At 39.9% G+C, this 24,006-nt stretch overlaps 1 protein-coding gene across 1 annotated transcript in view; it reads left to right on the top strand.

Moving 5' to 3' along the window:
* The first annotated feature begins 499 nt into the window (after nt 1–499).
* atxn2 (ataxin 2) overlaps nt 500–24,006 on the top strand; it is a 34,533-nt gene continuing 11,026 nt past the window's right edge. The window contains 21 exon segments of the mRNA XM_034234926.1: nt 500–1,294; nt 2,785–2,815; nt 3,061–3,120; nt 3,493–3,564; nt 5,769–5,919; nt 7,759–7,773; nt 9,465–9,589; nt 9,781–9,872; nt 10,130–10,318; nt 16,974–17,146; nt 17,466–17,509; nt 17,511–17,715; nt 18,879–19,052; nt 19,285–19,476; nt 19,641–19,748; nt 19,837–19,907; nt 20,012–20,349; nt 20,713–20,776; nt 20,875–21,021; nt 21,651–21,668; nt 22,235–22,307. Of these exon segments, the coding sequence (XP_034090817.1) occupies nt 1,194–1,294; nt 2,785–2,815; nt 3,061–3,120; nt 3,493–3,564; nt 5,769–5,919; nt 7,759–7,773; nt 9,465–9,589; nt 9,781–9,872; nt 10,130–10,318; nt 16,974–17,146; nt 17,466–17,509; nt 17,511–17,715; nt 18,879–19,052; nt 19,285–19,476; nt 19,641–19,748; nt 19,837–19,907; nt 20,012–20,349; nt 20,713–20,776; nt 20,875–21,021; nt 21,651–21,668; nt 22,235–22,307 (2,443 nt within the window). The 5' untranslated portion in view covers nt 500–1,193.

Here is a 24,006-nt window from a genome sequence, read left to right as displayed (position 1 = left end):
TATGCTAAAAGCAATAAACTGTATGAGATCATGACATTCACTGAAAATGTCATTAAGTCTTGAACCTAAACATTTGAAAAAGGAAAATGAAAAATAATATCATTTAAAAACAATAATTACATCAGTATTGGACATAAATAGTGTGTTTAAATTATATGCAATGTATAGGAATTGCAAAGAAAAAACAAGAAGAGGAAAAAGGGGACATATCTACATTAAAAGTAGTCATAGATTATAGTCATGGTGGCTTTCTGATTTTTCAGTAGGTTACTTTTAGTGTTTCAAAGTACAGTTTAATTTCATGTTTGAGTTGCGTTATGTTATTTTGACCATTTGTATTAAACATTTCAATATAGCCTACAATGAGAAGATTCATAATATAGAACACCTATTTATTGTAATGAACTCTTATTCCCACATTATATGTCAAACGTGTGAAACGGACTGCCCTTTAATTTCCATATACAAGCAGCGTGTAGATAGTGTGTTTCTATGTGAGAGCGGCTGTGTGCAGTGTGTTTGCCGGCTCACGTGGATGCCTCAAAACAGCCGTCGAGAATTCCGGGACTTCCTGAAAATAGTGCCATGTTTTATGTGGATTTTTGGCAAAACAAACGAGGATCTATTTGTTTTGTGTGGCGGTTTAGATTGAATGTGACTACCTTTGTCTTTTATTTTTAGCGGATCGATTGTCGTCAAAGAAACAGTGTAGGAATATGTGATTATATGTTTCAGCCGTTACGCCTATCATATATCCCTCCGCTGTTTTTTGTCCCCTTTCAGACTGTTTTGGTATTTTCGCTGTTAGCAACGGCAAGAACCTGAGATAGCTGTAAACCCGATTTGAGAATAACGTATTTTTCTGTTAGGATCACACAACGAATTGACAAGAGATCTAACACTCGTTTTTATTTTGCGAGAGTGATTGTCACTTGTTGTCTTTTTAAAATATTTTTTTCCCCCGTTTTTAACAGTAATTGTACAGATTGCTAATATAGATAGCAACTGTTAGCCAGCTAGTGTCTTAGCATAGCATCTTCCTCAAGAGGCACGTTGACATTACCCTGGTACCAGCTAGACACATTTTAGGATTGCTAACGTTAGCGAGCTGTCACACATCACACATCGCCCTATCGTCAAGGAATTGCGGTGTTAATTGGTCGTTTTCAGACGCTGTCTTTTATGGGATCACCATGTCAATGAAGGCCGGTGGAAATCGCAGCAAGCCCGGCGGTGGCAACACGGCTGGAGCCGGTGCCGGAGGAAGCGGAGGGGGAAGACAGAATCTGGGCAGGTCTGTGAAATAAAAACGTGAACTAAGCTAAATAAAAACACAGCAGCAGGGGCTAATGAGGCTATGTATTAATACTTGGATACAGTCACTTGCAACAGGGCCAGTTTTGAGAGATGACATCCCCGTTAATTGTTCCAAAACTTGTACGCGTTTCTGAACGTTATGTGGGCCTTGCGACGTGTTGGTCACCTAACGTTATGCAGTTTAGCTAGCGAGGCCTGCCAGCTTGCCCCAATAATGTTGCAACTTCGACGTAACGTTACCTCCTCTTGCACGGTGGATAACACATCTCTGATTAAATGTTTAAGCATGTTTCAGTGGAGACACATTTTCCTCCATGTGTGTAGCAGTGATGTTGCTTGCCAAGTGGCTGATATCAGTTTGCGATGAGCTTGGAGTCCATTTAGCTTGCGTTAATTAGCCGTTTGACAGCCCATGCTTGTAATTCAGCGCACTTGCCTCATTCAGTATTACAGCGGCTAGCTAAGGGGACAGCCCAGGGAATTTTGCAACGAAAAAGACTGCGATGAAACAGCTGTGTTTGTTGTCAGTTTACTGTAATCTATGTTGGTACGTAACCGCAACATTGCTGCAATGGGTTTGCCAAGAAATTGATAAAAACGTGTGGGTGCACGAGAGAAAGGGGGCGGGTGAGGAGGAGAAGGGGGAATTATAGACCGACGGGCTTTCAACCTTGACGTTGCTGTAGCGGCTCCTCTGAAATAATGTCCTTGAAGCATGACATTTCTGTACATGACATGCCGTCCTAAGATTAAGCTAACACAAACGGTCATTGCAGAAGCTGCTTGCGTACCTTTTATTTCTGGGGTTTATTTGGTCCGGCTTCTATCCACCGGTCACTAGGACAGTTCGTCCCATTCATTGTGTAGATCTTCATCCATTAAGGCCGTGCAAAGATGGTGTGGAATACGATAAGAACAGCTGGACTCATGCATACAAAATCAGCATATTTCAATTAGACTGGTTTAATTTTTATTATTGAGGAGCTGACTGTGTTCAAGTGAGCATATTGGCCAGTGGATATCATGTAAAGAGAGGTGCCATTACCTATCGAATCGAGTGTAAAAGCCTGGCCATGTGCCAGCTGCTGAACAAGGTGCATTTTAGGACATGCTTGGGAAAAATGTAGGCTACAGAGTGTTTGGCTGAAGGCCCATTGAACATTATTCCAACCAGGAACATATCCTGGAATCTGTGGGTAATTTCAGATTCTGCATAGCATTATCTATGTAATGCATTTTTCTATCTAACAATAAATGTACATTGTCAAGACATTTACATGTAGATTAAACAAGATAATGCATTGATTATGATTCTTGGGCTTTGTATCATCTTAAGATGCACACCTCCACCTCTTAATATTTCTACAATTCAGTCTACAGTTGTTCCCATTAAAGAGTGCTTTGTTTTAGTATGAATGCAGGAACTTCAGTGATAATAGTTTGACAACAATGGCATTTTTCTTTCAGGGGAAGACACAGTGGTAAAGGCCCTGCAGCGGTAAGTAACTGGTTAACTCATAAATCAGTGGAACAAAGCTGCCACATGAATACAGTGTCAGTTTTCTATTTAAGGCAATTTAGTTTAAACATGGCACATACAAGTCCTGAGAGAATGCATGAATTCAGTGGTAGGATATATGTTTATTGTTACGCATATTGAATTGGAAAAAAGTGACATATGCCTATCTTGCACAATTTTCTTTAGAAATAGGGAACAACAAAAATTAACTGTTTTTCCTTTAGGTCATTTTCAATGGTGTATATGCAAACATGAGGATGGTCCATGTCTTGACTTCAGTGGTGGTATGTTTGCTTTGTATCTGTCATGTTAAGTTTTCTTAGATGATGTTCCAGTCATGTCTAGCATGTCTTTTTTCAAAAGACACAATGTTTGAACCATATTGTGCCTACTGTAAATACATTTGTAACAGCATTATGTACTGCATACTGTATTTCCCCACATGCTCTTTCCTTAAAATGTCTACGTTGCTATAAACAAAGCCTGTGCAAACTGTAGAGACAGCTGGTTGCATAAACACAGCAGAGATTGATCAATCATTTGTCTTCTCACAGCAGATGGGTTTCTCAACTTGTTTTTGAATGTGTAAATTGACATTGGCACAAACATAAATGTGTTTCGCATACAGTGAATAATGCCAGGCCTATTTATTACAGGGCACCAAGTGTGAGCTGAAAGTCAAAAATGGAGCAGTTTACGAAGGAGTATTTAAAACATACGGTCCAGAGGTAAGGATCAAACACCTTTCTGGGTGCTTAAATGGAGCTAGATATGTCATTTCCTTAGTAGCACTGCTAATGATTAAGGTTACTATACTGGGAAGATAGTGCCCAGCCAGCACTCAATAGCAGCTTCACCCCTGAGGTGGCTCGGGTAAAGATTGCCCTATCCATCTTCCCTTTTATGGAGGGAAAGTGTGTGGCCACCATCTTCCCTTTTTAAGTTGAAGTATTCTCCAATCCTTTCCCAGAGAGGAACATTTTATTCTGCACAAATGAGAAGCTTAACCTGAGTAATGGTAGACATTTTCTGTCCTGTTCACCATTGGTGGGCGGGGGGGGGGGAGAGACACTATGGACGCGCTCGTGAACTGTCAACGGGGGGGGGGGGGTAAACTGTGGACCTCTGTCGCCTGTCAACGCAACTTACATGATGCCGTTTAAAAAATATAATAATAAAGGGCGGTGCCGGCTGTCAGCGAACCGAGCCGGCCTTTCTGCGTGACTGTCACTCAAATGCGGGACACAGTCTCAATTTGTGGGACGCGGGACAAATGATAAAAATCCTGTGTGTGCAGTCCCGCACAAAGCAGGACACCTGGTCACCCTACACACACACACACACACACGGTTCTGCCCCTCACACACACACGCTTCAAATCAAGTTGCATAAATACTTGAGCTACATTTTTATTATAATTACTGTGAAATGTATTATGTTTTTGTTTTTTACTGGCAATGATTTTATATTTATTAGATTATAAAAAAAACTCATGCTTCAAAAAAGTGGGGGCTCCAAATAAGTGGGGGGACGGCGATCCCCCGCGTCCAACGACCACTACACCACTGCTGTTCACTCTGCAGAGGCTTGGCTCTAACTTCAGTTCTTGATGGGATTTCAATTACCTCCATTATGCCCTATTTTCACACCAAACAGCAGCGTTGGTACTAAGGCCCCGTCCACACGTAGACGAAACAGGTTGTATCTGCTACAGTTCTCTATCGTATAGACGGTTTGTCCACACAAGGCCAACACGGATAACGATAACGGGTCCCAAAGTGGGTAGATCTGCGGATGAAATGCTCTGGGGGGCCAAACGGCTCCGTGTGTAAGCCCTATACGATCATTTCCTGATGACGCCATAGCCCCGCCTCTCCCCACCTCTGCTGCTCACCCCCGCGGATCACAGGGTTGCTTTCGTGCTCCAGACGCTACTGACCATGCTACAGATGTTAGTGTAAAATCTACAGCTCCTCTACCACAACGATCAGCAACAAGTGGACATGGAGAACTACATGAACTACATGTTGCTAAATCCACCGCGGAGAATAAACAGAAGGGCAACCATGGCAACCATGCTCGGGGGGTCTTATTCGCTGCTTTTGGTGTAGTTTGTGGCGGAAGTACAGCGCCACCTACAGGCCCGGCATGTGTATTACCAGCGGGTCGAGCAGTCTCCTGTGGATGGACACATTTCTGGTGCCGATTCCGTGTGGACGGAATACTTTTTTGATATCAACCTCGGTTCGTTTTAGTTTTCGTCTCCGTGTGGACTAAGTATGTTAAACCTCCCAGCTTTATTATAAGGTCATGTGGCTAAATGTGAAAAGTGCTGGCAAGATATTCAAAAATGAATCAAATGTTGTGTGCTTCCACTGGTAAAAACAACCCATCATTTTCAGACCCGAAACAAAGCATCACATTTGGCTTTTATTACCACAGTGTATAAAAGCTGAATATTCCAACATGCTAACATTTTCACCACCCATGAGTCAAACTAATTTGGTTGCAGGATTGTATTATATTTACTAGTTGTTTACTCTTTTGGTTGAAAAAAAATGAAGGTCAGAATCTCCCCAAATTTATGTGGATGCCATTGAATGACCAGAACTCAATTCCTTGTCAATCTAACTTTCTTTATATATGCGGTCACATTTTTCAAATTGCTACAAAAGCAACAAAAGGAAAATATCTTTAATTTACAATTATAGAAGATGGAGAGAGACAGCAGCACATATTTTTCTAAAAAAACTAGAACCAGAAAATGTTTGGCATTTTTACTTAATTAAAAGATTAATTGTTTATTAAAATACTGCTAATTTAATTTATTTTCATACTAGTCAGCTAATGTGGTGCCTGATTGGAATGACATAATGCTTTTGCTGTAATTCAGATTCCCCTTTAATCTAATGAACCTAACTTCCTCCCTCAGTGTGACCTGGTGCTAGATGCAGCCCACAGAAAGAGCCCAGAGCCGAGCATAGCTCCCAGGAAAGAGGATATTGTGGAGAGCATTATATTCAAGGCCTCAGATGTCGTAGTGGTGACCTTCAAAGATGTGGACCTGAATTTTGCCAGGAAAGGTACTGAGGGCATATGGGGTGATACATATTATCTGGGCACATGAATAGAAGTCTTAGAAAACATATTATTGTACATACTTTAAACCCATAGTGCATAGACAACGTGAGTAGGTGAGTTTGACATCTAGTATTCATTGCACACAGTGGTGTTTCTATATGTACAAAAGTGGTGGGGCACAAAAAACTTAGATGTCTATATATAAGCTTCTGCAGTGAGGTTCATGGCTGGTGAGGCACTGACTCTTCAGGTTTACAAATATTATATTTTGACCTAAATCAAAATATAATATTATTTTCAAAAGCCTCTTTAGTCTGATGCTTCAATTAATTTTAAACAGACAGTTCAACAGAAGGATACCCAAAAAATGTAATTTTATCATTTAAATATTGAATTGTTCTCTCTTAGTAAGATCCCATTTTCAATGAAATTGTGGTCTTACCTTGACTTGAAGATGAAGTCCATTTGCCTGTCCTTCTGGACAAAAATCTCTATTACTTTTTCGTAAAAGTCCTCCTTATCTTCTTGTAGTTTCAAAAGTCTATCATAAATCTAAATGATGGATTTATGATTCGAAAATTATAAAAGTAGGGTGGACATGTGGATATTATCCGGCTGAACAAAACGTACATTTATCTAACAGCTACGTTTCCCACAGATCTTATTTTGAGCTATTTTCTAAAATCCTATGGAGAAATCTCATTGCTTTTTTGTGGAGGGAAGCCATGCGCAGCTTGCTTCCTGGTTTTAGGACGCGTCTCTCTCCTCCTCTTCACCTGCTCTTCACACACCACACTTTTCGCGGCACACGTACTTACAGCCAATCAGCTCTGAATTATGTGAGATGACGTATGGTGGGGATGGCAGCTCTATGCCCCTATGGTCATTATTTTTTGCCACACACATTAAATAGGAAAATACTCTGAGCATGCGCCGTGTAGTTTTTACAGTCACTGTTCACTTAGACAGTGAGAGGGAGGGGCAGGATCGGGTTTTGTCCCACATGGCTCTAAACAGCTCAATAGGCACACACTGTAGACACTAATTAGAAGAACACATACTAAAACAGCAATGTACAGACGAATCAGATGATTAAACATGATCTTAAAATATATTTTATATATATTTTAATTTATTTATTAATGACCAGTCGCCACTGATTGCACATACACAAACATAAACAGAGCTTAAGCCCATCATTGAATACAGACCACATTTTTATTAGCTTCAGACTGTATTCACTACGATGAAGTCCCAGTGGCTTTACCATGAGTTAAATCTTGTGTGTCCTCTCTGAGTGGCCAGTTATTGATGACTAACGTGATCTATTGATTGTTCCAAAGGCCTGCCCTGGTGCAGCAAGGACACTCAATAAAAGCTTAATGAGTCTTCTTCATCTAATTCATCTTGACCCATACAATTATTCTACAATAATGGGCTTTGTGGGATGGTTTTATTTTCTCAAAATGAACAGGTAAAAAAATAGTGAGAATTTCGCCACATGATTCATGGAGATGGCACTACACTGGTGCCACTTGTTAAATACAATAGTAATCCTGTTAAATTCAATAATTGTGTACTGACTGGAAATTGAACAATGTTTTGCCATCTAAAGCACTGCCAATGTTAGTAGTATTATTTTGTTAAAATGTTATTTTGATTTTGAAGGTTTCAACTGAATAAATGAATTAAGGTGATGACACAGGACACAGCCTGACTAAAACCACTCTAGAGTTTTTTTTAAATGATAAACTGTGATCCCCTGTCAGTCATTCTGTCTGTCAGTCCATCTTCTGACTCTATCATCTCTCTCTGTCTGTCTCTCCTCTCCAATGCTCTAGTCCCCTCTGACACAGGTAATATATGACTGTTTTCTACTCTATGCACTCAAACTAATTTGAATCTCTTGGGGTCTGATTTGTGGCTGCTTCTTAAATTCAATTTTATGATATCATTTGTGGATCACCGCTTTCACGATAACTGAGAAAAACATCAAAAAGCCTCATCCATGTCAGTCCTGCTCCATCTGTTCAGCATTTGTTATCTTTTGACTGGATGTTGCTTTCAGTGGAAGAGTTGCCACTTGAACTAACATGAATACTGACTCAGCTGTCAGTCAAAGTTATGTTTCAAAATTAGATGTTTAGTTTTATTTGAATTAATCATTATTTAATGTTTTTGGAAATAGCTCTAATGGAGCCTATATGCAGCCATGGTCACTCATGAACATGAGGTTCTGCTGCAGCGTTTTAATTTAACCTTACTGAACCAGAGCTCAGATTAAATCAAATGTAAATGGAAAAGAGAAAATATATGCATGATTCCATTGAAAGCAACAGATTGAAAATGTGTTGAACATTAGAACCCTAATTTACCTTCTAAGCATTGTATTGAAACTCAAATGAAGTTATATTTTATGAACCATATAAGGATGTTTAATTAATTGTAACCCTGAAGTCTGAGGTCATTTGACTGACTAACATCCACATGCATGTTTGCTTACCCCTCACTATGTTTAATTTGTAAATATTCCTTATTGAATGTGCAATTCCCTTAATGGACAGTGTGGATATAGCATATCAACCACCTTTACTAATATAACTCAGGCCTGTTCAGTGCACTTTAAATGCTTTGATGGATGCACAGTATTGTTGGATAAATTGGGATGGCTGAGTTATGTAACTCCAGGTGGCTGATGTGCTTAATGCATGCAGTCCATTAGTGCCAGTTCTGAGAATGTGAGTGCAGGCTAGTGCTGACCATAGACTGTATATATGGTGCTGACATGGGATTAGAGTTCCTTTCAGATATTTGCTTTTCTTTGAGCATGCCTGTACGTGGTTATGGTTGAGCCATGTATGATTCGGTACCGTTCACGTTTGAAACTGGAATTCAGTACCCAACAGTAGTTTTTTTTTTTTTTTAGAACTTCAAATTTTCTGTAATAACAAAAAGTAATGTCAGTTGTGACAATCAGTCCATAGTTCAACATTTCGATATCGTTATTTAATTAGAACATCTTTTTATATATTCATAGCATTTTACACTGCACACACTCCCAAACTTGGCCTTGTAGACATTTTGAGAAACCTATATTTTATTCACAAAATGCTTTACCATTATGTTAGCACCTTAGTGGTTTGATTAGTACATATTTTTACAGGCCGATGCATTAATTGGGAACTCGCTCTTTGCCTTTTTCACAAGGCTGTTTTCAAATTCTTGCTCACAGTTGGAACATTTGATCCTTGTTGGCTTTACCACGACTTGCTCAAGCAAAAGCTTTGCATTTTTTGAAAAGATTATATTTCCAAATTCAGTTAGATCCATGCCTTATTGAGAGTGGGTGTGCCTGGTGAACCCACACTCCTTCCCCACAAATAGACCCTTGCCTTGAAAGCATGCAGAAGAAGCTCTTAAGGCATGAGTGCTTTCCTACATAAACAGTGAGATTGCAGCCATGTGATGTGACCATCATGAGCTTATGCGGATGTGTTTTTGAGTGTGTGCGCTGTACAGAAATATGCGTTCTTTGTCTGTGCCGCAGACAACTTCACAGATGCTGCAGTGAGCGGTAAGATCAATGGCGAGCATAAAGAGAAGGATCTAGAGCCCTGGGATGGAGGAGAGACCCACAACTCTGACAGCCTGGAGTCTCTGGACACCGATGTCGTAAGAAAACAGACACCAACACAACAAATGCATTGATGCTGTATAAGTTACCCCATAGAGTCCATACAGGCCCTCATATGATGAGTTGTGTCTCTAACAGGGACACAACTCATCTGATCCACAGCATTGATAATGTGTTAATAGACCTCTAGTGAAAATCTCTTTCTTTCCTGCTTCTCTCTCTATATCAGTCAAATGGGTGGGACCCCAATGACATGTTTAAATACAACGAGGAGAAGTATGGAGTGTTGTCTACATATGACAGCAGCCTGTCCACATACACGTAAGCCTTTCTATGTTTGTGTTCTGCTCTGTATGCATCACTTTGTTTATTCTGTTCAATATCACGCCTTCTCCTGTATAGACGACATCTACATGTCATACTCCTTATACTGTATTTTGTAATAAAATAATGAATTCTGAATTTATTGTCAATAATCTTGCTATGACATCTTCTGATAGAAGTAAAACATGATATCAGTCCTCCCCAAGTCCTTCCATCAGCCTGCTGACCTTGTCTGACCTGTCCTTGTTTCCCAGGGTCCCCCTGGAGAGGGACAACTCGGAAGAGTTCCTCAAGAGGGAGGCGCGTGCTGCCCAGCTGGCCGAGGAGATCGAGGGCAGCGCCACATACAAGGCCCGCGTGGCCTTAGAGAACGATGAGCGCTCTGAGGAGGAGAAGTATACTGCTGTGATGAGAGGGGATCGGGAGACCCACACACTGAGCAGGTGAGACCAGGACACACATAGACACGTAAGGGCCAATACAACATTAAAATGGTTTAATTGCAGATTGTTCATTTTTATTAGTTCTTCTTGTTTGTAATTGGCTCATGATGCAATGCCAGCTCCTTTTTAAAATGCTTCAGCACAACACTGCAACATTAACATAGTTTATACTTTATATAATAAAAGTGAATTTATACTATATATTTTTATTGTCATTATTATTATCATTAAATATGCATTCTTTAAAGTTATAGCACTGGCCTTGTCTGTTTGCAATCTTAATGGCCTGTAGATGTGTTGGAGCAGACATCATTCATGTTTTATTGTTATAAATGATTCAATATCATATTACTTGTCCTTTTTAACAAACCGCTGCATAGTTATGCATTAAAATTGACTATAAAATCAGAGATGAATTTTCATCATAGAGCAGTTATACAGTATCTTAATAAACACAGTACCTGTGGAATAAAAGGAGAATCCTACACACTTGTGTACAGAGTTTATTTCCACGGCCTGATATCTTAATGAAGAATTTACAAGTGAAGGACATTTGTACTTTATGTACGTAGATTTTATTTATAGTTGCATGCCATGCAACACGAAGAATAGTACCTACATGTGTAAACCTAATGCCTGCAGTCTTAAGTTATTCCAGCAAATACACTAAGTACACATAGGCAATCCCAGAAAAATGACTTCTTAGTAATTAAAAAAACATGCTCATCTTGGCTGATGAGAACTGATGTAGTTATGTCTTTATTAGGATCCCCATTAGCACTAGCATGAGCATTGGCTATTCTTCCTGGGGTCCTCACACACTCAAAACATACATAAACATACATACAACAAAATTAAAACAAAACAAAACAGCTCATAATTTCATGCAATTTACAGTGCTGTATGAAGTGAAAACTAAAATGGTCATCCTAAGGCCAAACAAAAGTAAATACAAATAAGTGTACATAATAATATATGCATACATAGCCACAGGCACAGTTCAAATGTAATTTATAATACTTAAATATTTTTTTAACAACCTTTTGAAATGTACTTGAGAATTTTCCTGAATGATGTGAACCGGTAAAGAGTTCCAGCTGATCATGGCTCTGTACATGACTGTTTTCTGTCCCATATTTGATTTAGATTTGGGTAATACAAACCTTCCTTCTATTGTATGTCGTGTTTGATAGTTATATTGTGCATATTGCGCTATAAACCTTTGTGATAATATATCTGGTGAGTGAGTCACTGTAATATTTCTGACAAAATTTAATCAAATATAAGTTGACCTCTGTCTGACAGTTAACCATTTCAGTGTCTCCAGCATTTCAGTGACTCTGGTTCTGTAGGAGCACTGCAGTGCACATCGTGCTGCCTTATTTTGTGCTACTTGTAGTTTGTTTAAATCTTTTTCAGCAGCACTAGACCATATAACCAAACAATAATCAAGCTGCGACAGAACCAAAGCATCCAAAACTTGTCTACTGACATCCATAGGCAAATATTTTGCAATTATTTTTACAAGTGACACACCCCTTCCCATTTTACATACAACATTATCAATTTGTTTAGACCAAGATAATTTATGATCCAGGTGTTATACCTAGCAATGTTGTCTCCTTGACCTGTTCAATTTCAATATGGTTTAAATGTAGTTGCAATTTTAGTTCACCTTTAACTGATGATTTGATCCTATTAATAAGTACCAACTTATTATTTATGACCCACTCTGATATCAGTAGTAGATCTTTATTCATAACATTTGTCAACTCTTTTGTAGTTGATGCTGCATAATATATTGTTGAGTCATTTGCATACATTACAATTTTAGCTTTTTCTAACACTAATGGTAGGTCATTTGTAAAAATAGAAAATAAAAGTGGTCCCAAACAACTACCCTGAGGTACTCCACTAGGGACTGTTTTCATCTTTGAGAGACTTCCATTACAAAAAACAGTTTTACTTTGATTTGTCAGGTAACTTTCTAACCACCTCAGCGTTTCAAAATTAAAACCATATTGTTCCAGCTTGTGTAACAACAAAGAATGGTCAATGACATCAAAAGCAGAACTAAAATCAAGTAGTACTGCACCCACTAACTTCCTATTATCTAGTTCGCCCTTCCAGTCATCTGTCATTTGTGTTAAAGCGGTGCATGTGGAATGGCCAGGTCTGTAAGCATGTTGATACACAGTATTAAGTTGGTTACCTTCAAAGTATTTTTGTATTTGATTGAAAATTATTCTCTCCATTATCTTTGCTAATGCTGGTAATCAACTTATTGGATGGCTATTTGTACCAGAAAATGGTCCAGCAGGATTTTTTGCAAGTGGAATAATTTTTGCTATTTTCCATGCCTGTGGGAAAATACATTTATCAATACTCAAATGTATAATATGACAGATAGGCTCTGCAACAAAATTAGCAACATATCTAAGAAATGTACCAACTAAATTATCCACTCCTGGTGGTTTATCATTACATACTTTTTCTATTTTAAATGTACACTTCTTATTTTTCATAATTAAATCCTTTATTAGAAATGTGGAGTTACTATTTATAGTTTGATTCATATTTCTCCTCAAATGTTTTACTTTATCAAGAAAATAATCATTCAGATGATTAGCAATTTGTACTGGTTTTGTCAAAAATGTCCCATCCACCTCAAGATATGTTGAGGTGGATTTCGGCTTACGGACAATCATGCCATTCACTAAACTCCACAGTTTTTTCTTGTTATCTCTTTCATTTTATTTCCATAATACAACTGTTTTTTCTTTTTATTTAATGCTGTAACATAATTCCTTAACCTTCTATAAATGTGCACGTCTGACTCATAACTTGATGAGAGAGCTACATTTTTGGCATCATCTCTTTGTTTCATTAGATCCCTTAATTCCTCATCTAACCAGGGTGCTCTAAAGTTCCTTACAGTCTGTTTTCTAAGTGGAGCATGTTTATCAATCACCTGCATAAATAACAAATTAAATACATCAAGAGCATCATCTGGATCGACTTTCTCAAAAACATGTTTCCAACATATCTTTTGAACATCCTTTATAAATGACTCTTCACTAAAATATTTCATTGATCTCCTCACAATTACTTTTGGCACCTTTGTCTTTCTCACGATAATTATTAAATTATGATCAGAACACCCTACTGGAATTGATATTGCCGGAGAACATACATGGCTAAAATTAGTAAATATATGATCAATACAGGTTGCACTTTTTGACCCATCTTTCTTTATGCATATCCTAGTATGTTTAGTCACCATTTGTACCAAGTTACATGTATTAATTATTGTCTGCAGCTTGTTTTTAAGGGCACAGTGCAACATATTCCAGTCAATATTTAAGTCTCCGATAAAATAAATCTCTGTCAAGATCACAAACTTTATCTAACATTTCACATAATTTGTCTAAATAAATGAAGTTTGCATTTGGAGGCCTGTAACAACATCCTACCAACAAAGGTTTCAAGTGTGGTAAATTAATTTGCAACCAAAGTACTTCAATATCAGCAGACATCAAATCATATCTCACTTTAGCTGGTATTTGCTTTTGAATGTATACTGCCACCCCACCTCCATATGCATTCCTGTCCTTTCTAAATATTCTATATCCATCAATGTCCACAGCAGCGTCATTAAATGTGTCATCTAAGTGAGTTTCAGATATTGCTAACAAATGAATACCACATGATAATATTTCCTCTATCTCAGACACTTTATTTCTTAGACTACATATATTTATGTGAGCCAATTTAAACCCTTTACTTGGTAACTTATTCAACATTAAGATGGCAATTTAAATGTTGTCTCTTTTTCACTTCCTATCAAAATGAGAGCTGAACTAAAACATACATGTAACACAATTTCAACCACACACACCATCACATACATAACCCAACATTTATCTGCACATAGATTGCTATAAATGTGCATACTCACTCGCTCAATTAGACGAGCCTCCCGGTAGCTCCCAAACATTTTTAAATAATAGTATGAAATAGATTCATGGTAGTGTCTCGCAACACTAGATCTAATCAATACATCAAAATTATATTTTAGGAGGAATGAACAACAATAGAGACCAGTTGAAATTTGTCTCTATTCAAAATCTAATAAACATAAATTCATACTCGCAGATGATGAAGTAAATAACTTCAAATAAATGAGTAGATAACTCATAGACCAGTGAATATTGGCCTACAAGAAAATAAAACAATTGTGGAAATCACCAAAACTGTACAATTAATTTCTTCTCCTATATGTATAATCATACCATCTATCAGGTCATGTCCATCAGTCATTTCCCACCTTCATTTCTGGTTTGAATTGAAACCGGGCTTATCACTGTTTTATAGAAATGCTCAGCTTCACTACAGTCCCGATAAAGTTTGGTTTGTCCATTGAAGGTTACGATGAGCGTTGCGGGGAACAATAGTCCATGCCTCACCTCAGCCTTGCGCAGCTTCATCCTGACGTCATTGAATAGGGCTCTCTTCCTGGCAATATCCGGAGTAATATCAGGAAATATCTTCACTCGCATGTCACGGAAAATAATCTCTCCCTTGCTTCTTGCCAGCTTCAAGATAGCTTCCTTAGCTTGATATCTCTTAGTGACAATCATAGGTCTGGTTCTCAAATCAGTCACCTGCCCAATCCTGTATGCAATCTCGACTGCCGGTTCACATGAGAGCTCACCTCCGAACACCTCCTTTAAAAAGTTTGTCACAAAGGCAATGGGATCGCTCTTCTCAATGTCCGTTTTCAGTCCAATCACACGTCGATTACATTTTCTGCTTTGAATCTCCATCCTCTCTATTTTGTCTTTGAACTCTTTGTTTTCCTTCATTAGATTGCCATTTGCGGTTTCGAGTATAGCAACCCTACAATCCATGTCGGTTATCCCCTCCTCCATATCACCGAGCTTCTGACAATATGAGTCAAGTTCTCCCTTTAAAGCATCACGCTGCGGCTGGAATTTCTCGAAAGCAGCCCCTATCTCCTCTCTTATTATGGAGCGTATTAGGTAGATATTAGGTAGACATTAAGGGTAAAAAGCCACTGGCCCTCCGGGCCGGTGGAATTGTATTGTCACTGGCCCCACCATTGTAACCACTGGCCCGGAGCATTCGTCCAAAAAAAAAATCGACTAATAATGAAGAAAATTAACACATTTGTTGCAATAGTAATTTATGCACTAACTACATATTTGTACTACAACATTTGAACAATCAGTTCTTCCTCATTTTCCTCAATTGTTCATATTTGGTTTATTAAAATAATGATATTGTGGTCATTGTTAAACAATGTCTGCTATTATTATGAGTATTATTATTTGTATAATGCACTTTCTGCCTTCCTGTCATTAGGAGTTAGACATGTAATGGCTATAGATTAGATTAGAACCTTCATTATCCTAAACTGCTGGGACATTTCCCTATAGCCAATACCTTTATATGTTCTACTCTTCACCTACTTGTCAGCATAGGTCGGCATTGATGTACAGAGCCGACAGAAGACCTTGTTTATATTGGCATCATATTGAGAGGTGCAGCCAGTGACGCGTCATAAAACCAGGAAGTAAGCTGCTGGTTCCCTCGACAAAAAGCAATGGGATTTCTCCACAGGGTTTTGGAAAATAGCTGGAAATAAGGTCTGTGGAAAACAAACCTGTTTGATAAATGCACGTTTTGTTCAGCCGGATAATATCCACATGTCTACCCTACTTTTATAATTTTCGAATCATAAATCTAATCGATAGATTATAAAAAGGGTTTTATGACGCGTCACTCTATAGAAGCCAACTCCATCGATCAAGCCAGCGTGGCTAAAACTTTCTCTCCCTTTTCTTCTCATGCTCCCTGTCACTCTCCTTTAACTCCTCCAGTGACTTTCTTTTATTTGAAGATTGTTTTTTGCACGGCGCTTGGCCGGTTACCGCTGGTATCAAAAACATTTTGGCGAATGGTTAGGCTTGCCTGCTCGCAAGGCGCTCCGCAGCAAACAGCTGTTTGCTTTTCACCCAACAACAACAAGCGACTCACGAAACGCTATGTTGTAGCGTTAATAAACAAAACAATTTAACAAAATTGCTAGTCAAAATACCAATACCACAGAAAAAAAAAATGTTAAACAATATTTTTAGTGGCCCGAGCGGGCAAGTGGAAAGTACGTTATGCTGGCCCGGGGTGTCTAAATAGTGCTTCCGGGCCAGCGGGCCATTTATAATGTCGAGCCCTGAGTACCAACAGCTCCGAGTGGTTCACCTGCGAGGCCCCGCTTTCCATGGCGTTCTCCTCTGCTGCTTGTGTGTCACTCACTCCCGAAAGACCGCTGCTCTCATTCAATGGCACTTTAGCCTTTTTGTTTGGTTTCTTCGGTGGCATTACATTCCCCACATCGTATTTCGCTATAAACTTTGAGTGATCAACTTGCTCATCTGATCATAACCTGATTTCTCAAAAAGTTTGTTACGGGATCTACACACTCTCAGACTTCACATACAACTTCCGCGCATGCGCATATCATGAAACAACAATAGTTGTAGTTGAATGTAATAATGTAGAATGAATTCTTCCCTCCTTAATTATCGTCAGATGTATTTGACTAAACCATTTGCCTGTGTGTGTCTGTATGCAGAGAGAACAAGTACATTCCTCCGGGTCAGAGGAGCAGGGAGACGATGTCCTGGGGCCCGGGACGTCAGAACCCATCTCGCCTGGCTCAGAGCTCAGCGGGCCCCTCGGCTCCTCGAGCAGGACCTCACGACTACAGTCCCAGCGGCGGGCCGGACCAGAGGGTGGTTAACGGAGGTATGTTTAATAAGTCACACACAAACCTATGGGGCTACATGCTAAATTCTAAACAACCACATACTACAGGGGGCCAGATACTGTTCTCTCCCATCCTGTCCTTTTACTGATTTAAACCAGTTCTTAATCAGAGTCTGGGGGATGTTCATATTCGTTGTTGCTGTTAATGTTTTAATAATAATATTTCCGCCTTATCATTCTTTCTCATATTTATTAATCTCCCCTTCCTTATATTCCTGCTATATCTTGGTTTCCCCCACTATTACTTGTTGTTATCTGCCATTTGTCATCCTTGATCATTTGTCCTTCCCTCTTTTAGGTTCATCCCATTGGCACTCACCCTGTCCGTCTCCTTCCTCCCGCCCCCCCCCCTCGTTACCAGTCTGGCCCCTCCTCCCTGCCTCCTAGGGCGACCACGCCCACCAGGCCACCCTCCAGACCCCCCTCTCGACCTTCCAGGCCTCTCTCTCATTCATCCCACCCCTCCTATCCCTCCTCCTCATCCTCCTTTTCCCACCATGGGCCTACGTCACCAGCCTCCACTCTACCCAAACACATGTCTTCAGAAGGTAGCCACATCAGTGTGGAGCAGACCTGAGCAAAGGCATGAGTTGAAGGTGGAGGGATTGAGCTCAATGTGGAAATTATATTCCATGACAATTACACTGAAAGATGTTCGAAGCGTCTTAAAAGTTAAATAGGCAAACTACTTTCAAAAATACATTTGCCCAGGTCTAGTGTGGAACATTAAAATGGGTGAAGTTGCTTCTTCAGACTGATTTGGGGTCATATTTGCAATTTCCATATAGATGGAAATGTTGAGGATTTGGTAAGCCACTAAGAGGATCCTCTATATCGATGTTTGCTTTGTAATGTTAGATCACCATGGCACCAGTGTCTCATAATGCTTCTTATGGAGCCTTCAAGAGGAAGAACAGACATCGCAACATTTTGGCTAATAAGGAATGTTGTTGCTGATTAAATCATTAAAAACAGATGTTACCCTAAAAAGAACGAAGGAAACATTTCAAAGGCTCAATTTCTATATTTGTATCAGTTGGTCTCTATTCATACTGTGCTTAATCAGGTCATTTTGTGTTGTGTTGGCTTTGTACTCAAGCATTGGATTTGAAATAATATCAACCAATATGATGTTAAATTAAAAGCTTTGAGCTTCAACTTGTTAGCCACCTCTTTTGCTTAAAACATTTTACAAGTCAGTTGCACCTCTGATGAGAGCCAGCAAGTTTGATCTGTTGATCACATTTTTAATGGGAGTAAAATGGGAAATGATTTAACCTATGTTCAGCCAAAGATCAGTTTTGCAGTGTGCTGTCACTTGTGAAACACCATAGAAACTGCTAAAAGGTGATTTCTGAAATACAGCTTCCCTCCTCACCTTTTTCCTCCTCTCCCCGTTTCCCCTCCCTCACTTCACTTGGCTTTGGTTTGAAGTGTGATGTGTTTTGATCACTTTACAGGATTATCTGCAGATCCTCCACTAACATGCATGTCAACAAATAACATGACTGTGTGATGTGATATTTAAACCTTGAATAAGATGTACTCTGGGCAGAGGTTTGGGTTTTTTAAAGAATGTGTAGGACAAAGACGAGTTTAAGAGAATCCTCCACAGCAGGAGTGTACGTACACAGGCTGTCAGTGTTTACCTTACCTCCACGGTCTGCATTCACCGTTCTGTCTGTCCTCATCTGTCTTTCTTCATCCTCAGGCCCACCCAGGATGTCTCCTAAATCCCAGCGGATGCCTCGTTCTCACAGAGCGCCACCCTGTAGGACCACCGGAGGGGATTTCATTTCCCACAATGCTCCTGGAGAGGTCCCAGTGACTCCACCAACCAGGAGCAGCTCCACTGGAGGGACATGGTCCTCTGTGGTTAGCGGAGGTAGAATAGATTTTTGCTTCCATGTCCAACTGTAGGAACATCTCTGCACACGTTTTAAGAGCTGTGCATTGAACCTAAAATCTTTCAAAGGTTTCAATATAACAATGTGCAATCATGGGTGAAAGCCTAAACTATTTCATTACTTCTAAACTTGTAATGGCCAAGTTGATTGGGGTAACTTAGAAATGTTTTATGTTATTTGTAATAATTTCTTCTTCCCCCCCCCCCTCAGCTCACAGACCTCGCTCCCCCCGACAGAATAATATGGGTGGAGCCTCTTCTGGCTCCTCCTCTGGCTCCTCCTCCCTCCCAGCAGCCCAGACAGGAGCTGCTCCTGTGGAAACCGTTTCTACAGCAACATCAGCTTCCTCTCCTAATGCTGCTAGCCCCGCCCCCAACATGGTCACCTCTTCTTCGGCAGATGGTAATGTGAAAGTAACACTTTCATTGAGATTGATTGAATGAATGATTGTTGTGCAGAATGTAAGACCTGATTTCTGTTTGGATTTGACATTTTAGTGTACGTTCTGTCACTACCAGAAGCATTTGTTTTTTGCTGGGAGTCTAATGACTGTTTTTCTGTTAAAGCAAAAGAGTGTCGCGTCCAAGAGACAAGGCAGACATCCCCCACGGCTAACAAGGAGAACATCAAGCCCTTGGACAGCTCACCTAGTGTCACCAGACCAGTCTGTAAAGGTACAGCTCACACCGGTCAGCATGTTGACTGTATCTATTTGGTTATCTCTGAAAACTTCAATTGTGTATCTCTCTACTTGCCTTACAGGACCCCCTTCTATGGCACCAGACCACAGAAAACAAATAGATAATTTAAAGAAATTCAGTGTCGATTTTAGGGTAAGTGTTGGAAATCTGGCCTAACTCACTTCATGTTTTTGAGGCAGCACTAGAGCTTGAATGCGCCTCCTCTAACTCTTTTAATTTAATTTCTCCTTTTCCAGTTGCAGTCTAGTTCAAACTCAGACCCTGCCTTTGACCCGATGATGACCAAGCCCCCCAGAGATCCAGCAGACAAGCCGAAAGATCTTCCCATGGACAAAGCCTCCTCAGTGGGGCGGGAGGGCCCTGAAGACGGTGTTGCTGGTGGAGCACCTGCTCCATCCACCACAACCGCCAGTAAGCCTGGCAGCCCTGCTGCTCTGTCTCCGTCCCCCTCAGCCCCCGACCAGAAGAGGGCGGGGCTTGATATGGCATCACAGGGAGTCCAGACCAACGCCACGTCCTCATTCAGCGGAGCCAAGCATGAAGAGAAGGAGGAGAAAAAGGAGGCCGTACAAGAGTGAGTGGATGAGACTGAACGTATGTTTAAAGGATAAGTGGGGCTGCTCTGTGTTTATCCTGGCATCAACAACTCACATGGAAAGACCAAAACCAACACAGTCTTGATCTTAACAAGTATTTTATGTGTAGTCAAAGCCTGGTATATTTAAATCCATTGTGGCCCGAACACTATTCAAAACACATCAATGTGCTACACTGTGCTGCCTGATATACTCACTAGATAACCAAATGTGTTTTAATCAGCTCCACAATGCAATGCTTATTCCTGTTTGAGGATTGTTTGCCCAGCTGTTTTAGGAAATATGTTGATCTTTTTAAAGATTAAAGATTTTAAAGATCACTGTTTGCTTTCCTCCTGCAGTCAAGTGAGAAAATCAACTCTGAACCCGAATGCCCATGAGTTCAAACCCAGGTTTAACACGCAGGTCAGTATGCTGTGCCAGACAAGACTATTTAAATATGACACACTGAACATGTTATTTAACTAAGTTTCCATGTCTGTTTTTCCATGCTCCTTCATCAGTCCAAACCAGCCAACACCCCGACGCCCCCCCGGCCTCAGGGCCAGCCCAGCCCCTCCATCGTGGTGCAGCAGCCCCCCGCTGTCTACGGACAGACAGTGTGCTTCCCCCAGATGTATCCCCTCACACCAGTCAGCCCCGGAGTGCAGGTGAGACCCCGGCATGCTGAAATGTGCAGTATGAAAACTGAAAGGTTGCTTTTCAATCACCCTTCATGTGTCACATTCCATCGTAGTTGTAAATTCATTCAAACACATCCCTCACGATCACCAGTATGTCTCCCAACATGTCTGCTAATGTTTGTCCTCATTTGGTATTTTCTTCTCATATCCTCTCTTTGATTAATTTATAATGCACGTCAACATATATTTCTTTCTTATTAATTTATTTTTCAATAGGCTACTTTTCTTAATTCTTTTTTTTTCTACACCTTGTTATCATTTTACAACGTTTCTTTCTTCTGTCATCTTTCAGACACAGTTTTTTTGTTGAAATATTTAAGAAATATTTTCTTATATATTTTGGGATAGCAGGACATACATCATTATACATACGTACATCATTTTTGTTTATATTATTATGTCAAAGTTATTGACTATATTTCTGATGAAAGCTTTTACATTTGTAGATGTAAATCTATACGTTTCCCGTTGTTGCTTTAAGAAAAACTTGGTGATCCAACATCAGACACGTGTAAACGATAAAATAACTTGGTGAATCTAAGAGTGGTTCTTTTTTCCTTTTCTCCCCTCCTCCTCTCTCTCTCTCGCTCCATTAGAAAAGCATAATATGGAAGGTTTGTGAATTTTTTTTAATCCTTTTGTTTTTTAAAAGCCCAATCTGTCTTAAGATGTTTTTCTTGCTTGTTCAAATAATGCCATCAGATGTTGGTTTGCCAACTTCTTATTGCAATCCATTCTAAACTGTCATCACGGATAGACTTTGGTTCACCCGTTTATCACATGGCTGTCAGCTCATAGGAGTTTGAGCCTCTTTGTTTATGCTGCAGCACTGTTTGTAAAATAAAGGTAATGTTACAGGAATGGGAGATGACAAATAGAGTTTGGGTCACCTTTTTCTGAACAATAAGAGACGGGCATAGAAAATGCATGTGGCCCCAGGTAAGATGCACATACCTATTCCATTTGTTTTGTATGTATTTGGTGAGGGGTTAGCTACCAAAGCTACCAGCTGAATAGTTCAGCCTCACAGACGGGTTGTAAGAGTAATGCCACAAAAGAAAGCATACAGTCACATGTTGTAAGTCAAAGACTGGTTTCATTGTTGTAGAAATTATGATAAAGTGCCCTGAGAAGATTGAGTATGAACTTGTTTTCTTCACTCCCCCCTTCATGACTCCAGTCTCCAGCTATGTACCAGGTCCAGATGCCTCACATGACCGTCGGCCAGTCTAAACCCTACAGACCAGGTAAAGGTGAGAACATCCACCGCTTTGCTCTTTTGCCTCCCACCTCTCCTGCTGGCTCTCTCTCTATCTCTCTTTCCATCTGGCCTTGAATGCATCATGTATTATAATAAGTAGCAGGACAACATAATGATTACTAATGGAGAAAATTATTCTCACCACTTCCTGGAGCTTGACAGAAAGTGTATCTGCTTGATTTAATAAAACACTCATTACACCAGCGGGAAATAGATTTTCAGTGTTTGTGAAAAATAAAACATGCACAGTAGCAGTCAAAGACACAGACCATATATACAAGTCATACATAACAGGCAGAAGAAAGCAGTGCTTACAGAAGTACGAACATGTGTTTTTAATCTCAATGAGACCTATCCTGGTTGAATAAATAAAAAGATAAGATAACAGTTGTTCAAATCTAGGGATGCTCCGATCGCCAATCCGATCGAGTGGGCGGGGCCTAAATGGAAGATTTAAACATCACTTTAAATCTTCCATTTAAAGTAATGTTTAAAACTCAGTTAATGGGGCTCATTCACTGGAGCTTCCACAAACAACAATCAACTTAATTATTACATTCAAATGATGTACATTATTCAAGTTTACATTCACTTTGGATAATAACACGGGAGAAATTAGCAGAAGCGCTCTCTTTTCCTCTCTCCCTCCCCCCCCCTCTCTCCCCCTCTCTCTCTCTCCTGACAGCCTGTCAGTATCTCATGCAGCTCACTGATCCAGTAATGAGTGACCCGACAGTGAAGAATAAATATATTTATAATAACTAGTTTAGCTTGTTCCAGAGGTAGATAAAATAGCTAAGTGTGTTAGGTCTAACTCTTGTGTGTTTCGCTGTGCTTACCGGTCCGGCGGGCGGAGCTGCAGGATTTCTGCTTCACACACACGTTGCATACCGCTATTTTACTGTCTTTTTCGGACACCTTAAAATAATGCCAGACCGGTGAAGCTATTTTGGCGAGCTTGTTTTGCCGCACACAGAGAAAAGTGTCATGTATTTTACGTCATGCGATCGGCTCTCGCGATCGGCATGTTTAGAGAGCACCGATCGATCGGTAGAGAGTGAGTATCGGCCGATCTCGATCGGTGACCGATCGATCGGAGCATCCCTATTAAAAACTGTTAAACGGAAAGAATAAACGGTTACACCTCCTGCTGCCTTGATATTATTCCAACAGGATCTTTCAAAAAAAAAATTCATTGCATGGCCTCAGATCTACTTCATATAGTAAACAAATCTCTTCACTCAGGTGTTTTTCCACAGGCCCTGAAAACTGCAGTCATTAAACCGCTATTAAAAAAGAATAATCTAGATGCTTCAGTAATGAACAATTACAGGCCCATATCAAACCTGCCATTTCTAGGTAAAATCATTGAAAAAGTTGTTTTTCAACAGTTGAGTAATGTCTTGCATTTAAATAACTGTTTCGATGTGTTCCAGTCAGGCTTTCGACCAAACCACTGCACTGAGACTGCTCTTGTAAAGGTCTTCAATGACATCCACTTAAACACAGACAGTGGCAGAACTTCAGTGTTAGTATTATTAGATCTCAGTGCTGCGTTTGACACTGTTGACCACAGCATATTACTAGACCGACTGGAAAACTGGGTGGGACTTTCGGAAACAGTTCTAAATTGGTTTGAATCCTACTTAAAGGACAGAAAAAACGTTGTTTCTATAGGTGAGTACACATCT

Source organism: Gymnodraco acuticeps, unplaced genomic scaffold (assembly GCF_902827175.1).
Source record: "Gymnodraco acuticeps unplaced genomic scaffold, fGymAcu1.1, whole genome shotgun sequence".
NCBI classification, from domain to species: domain Eukaryota; kingdom Metazoa; phylum Chordata; class Actinopteri; order Perciformes; family Bathydraconidae; genus Gymnodraco; species Gymnodraco acuticeps.
Note: the sequence above shows the minus strand (reverse complement) of the source record. Positions and strands in the feature narration are given on the sequence as shown.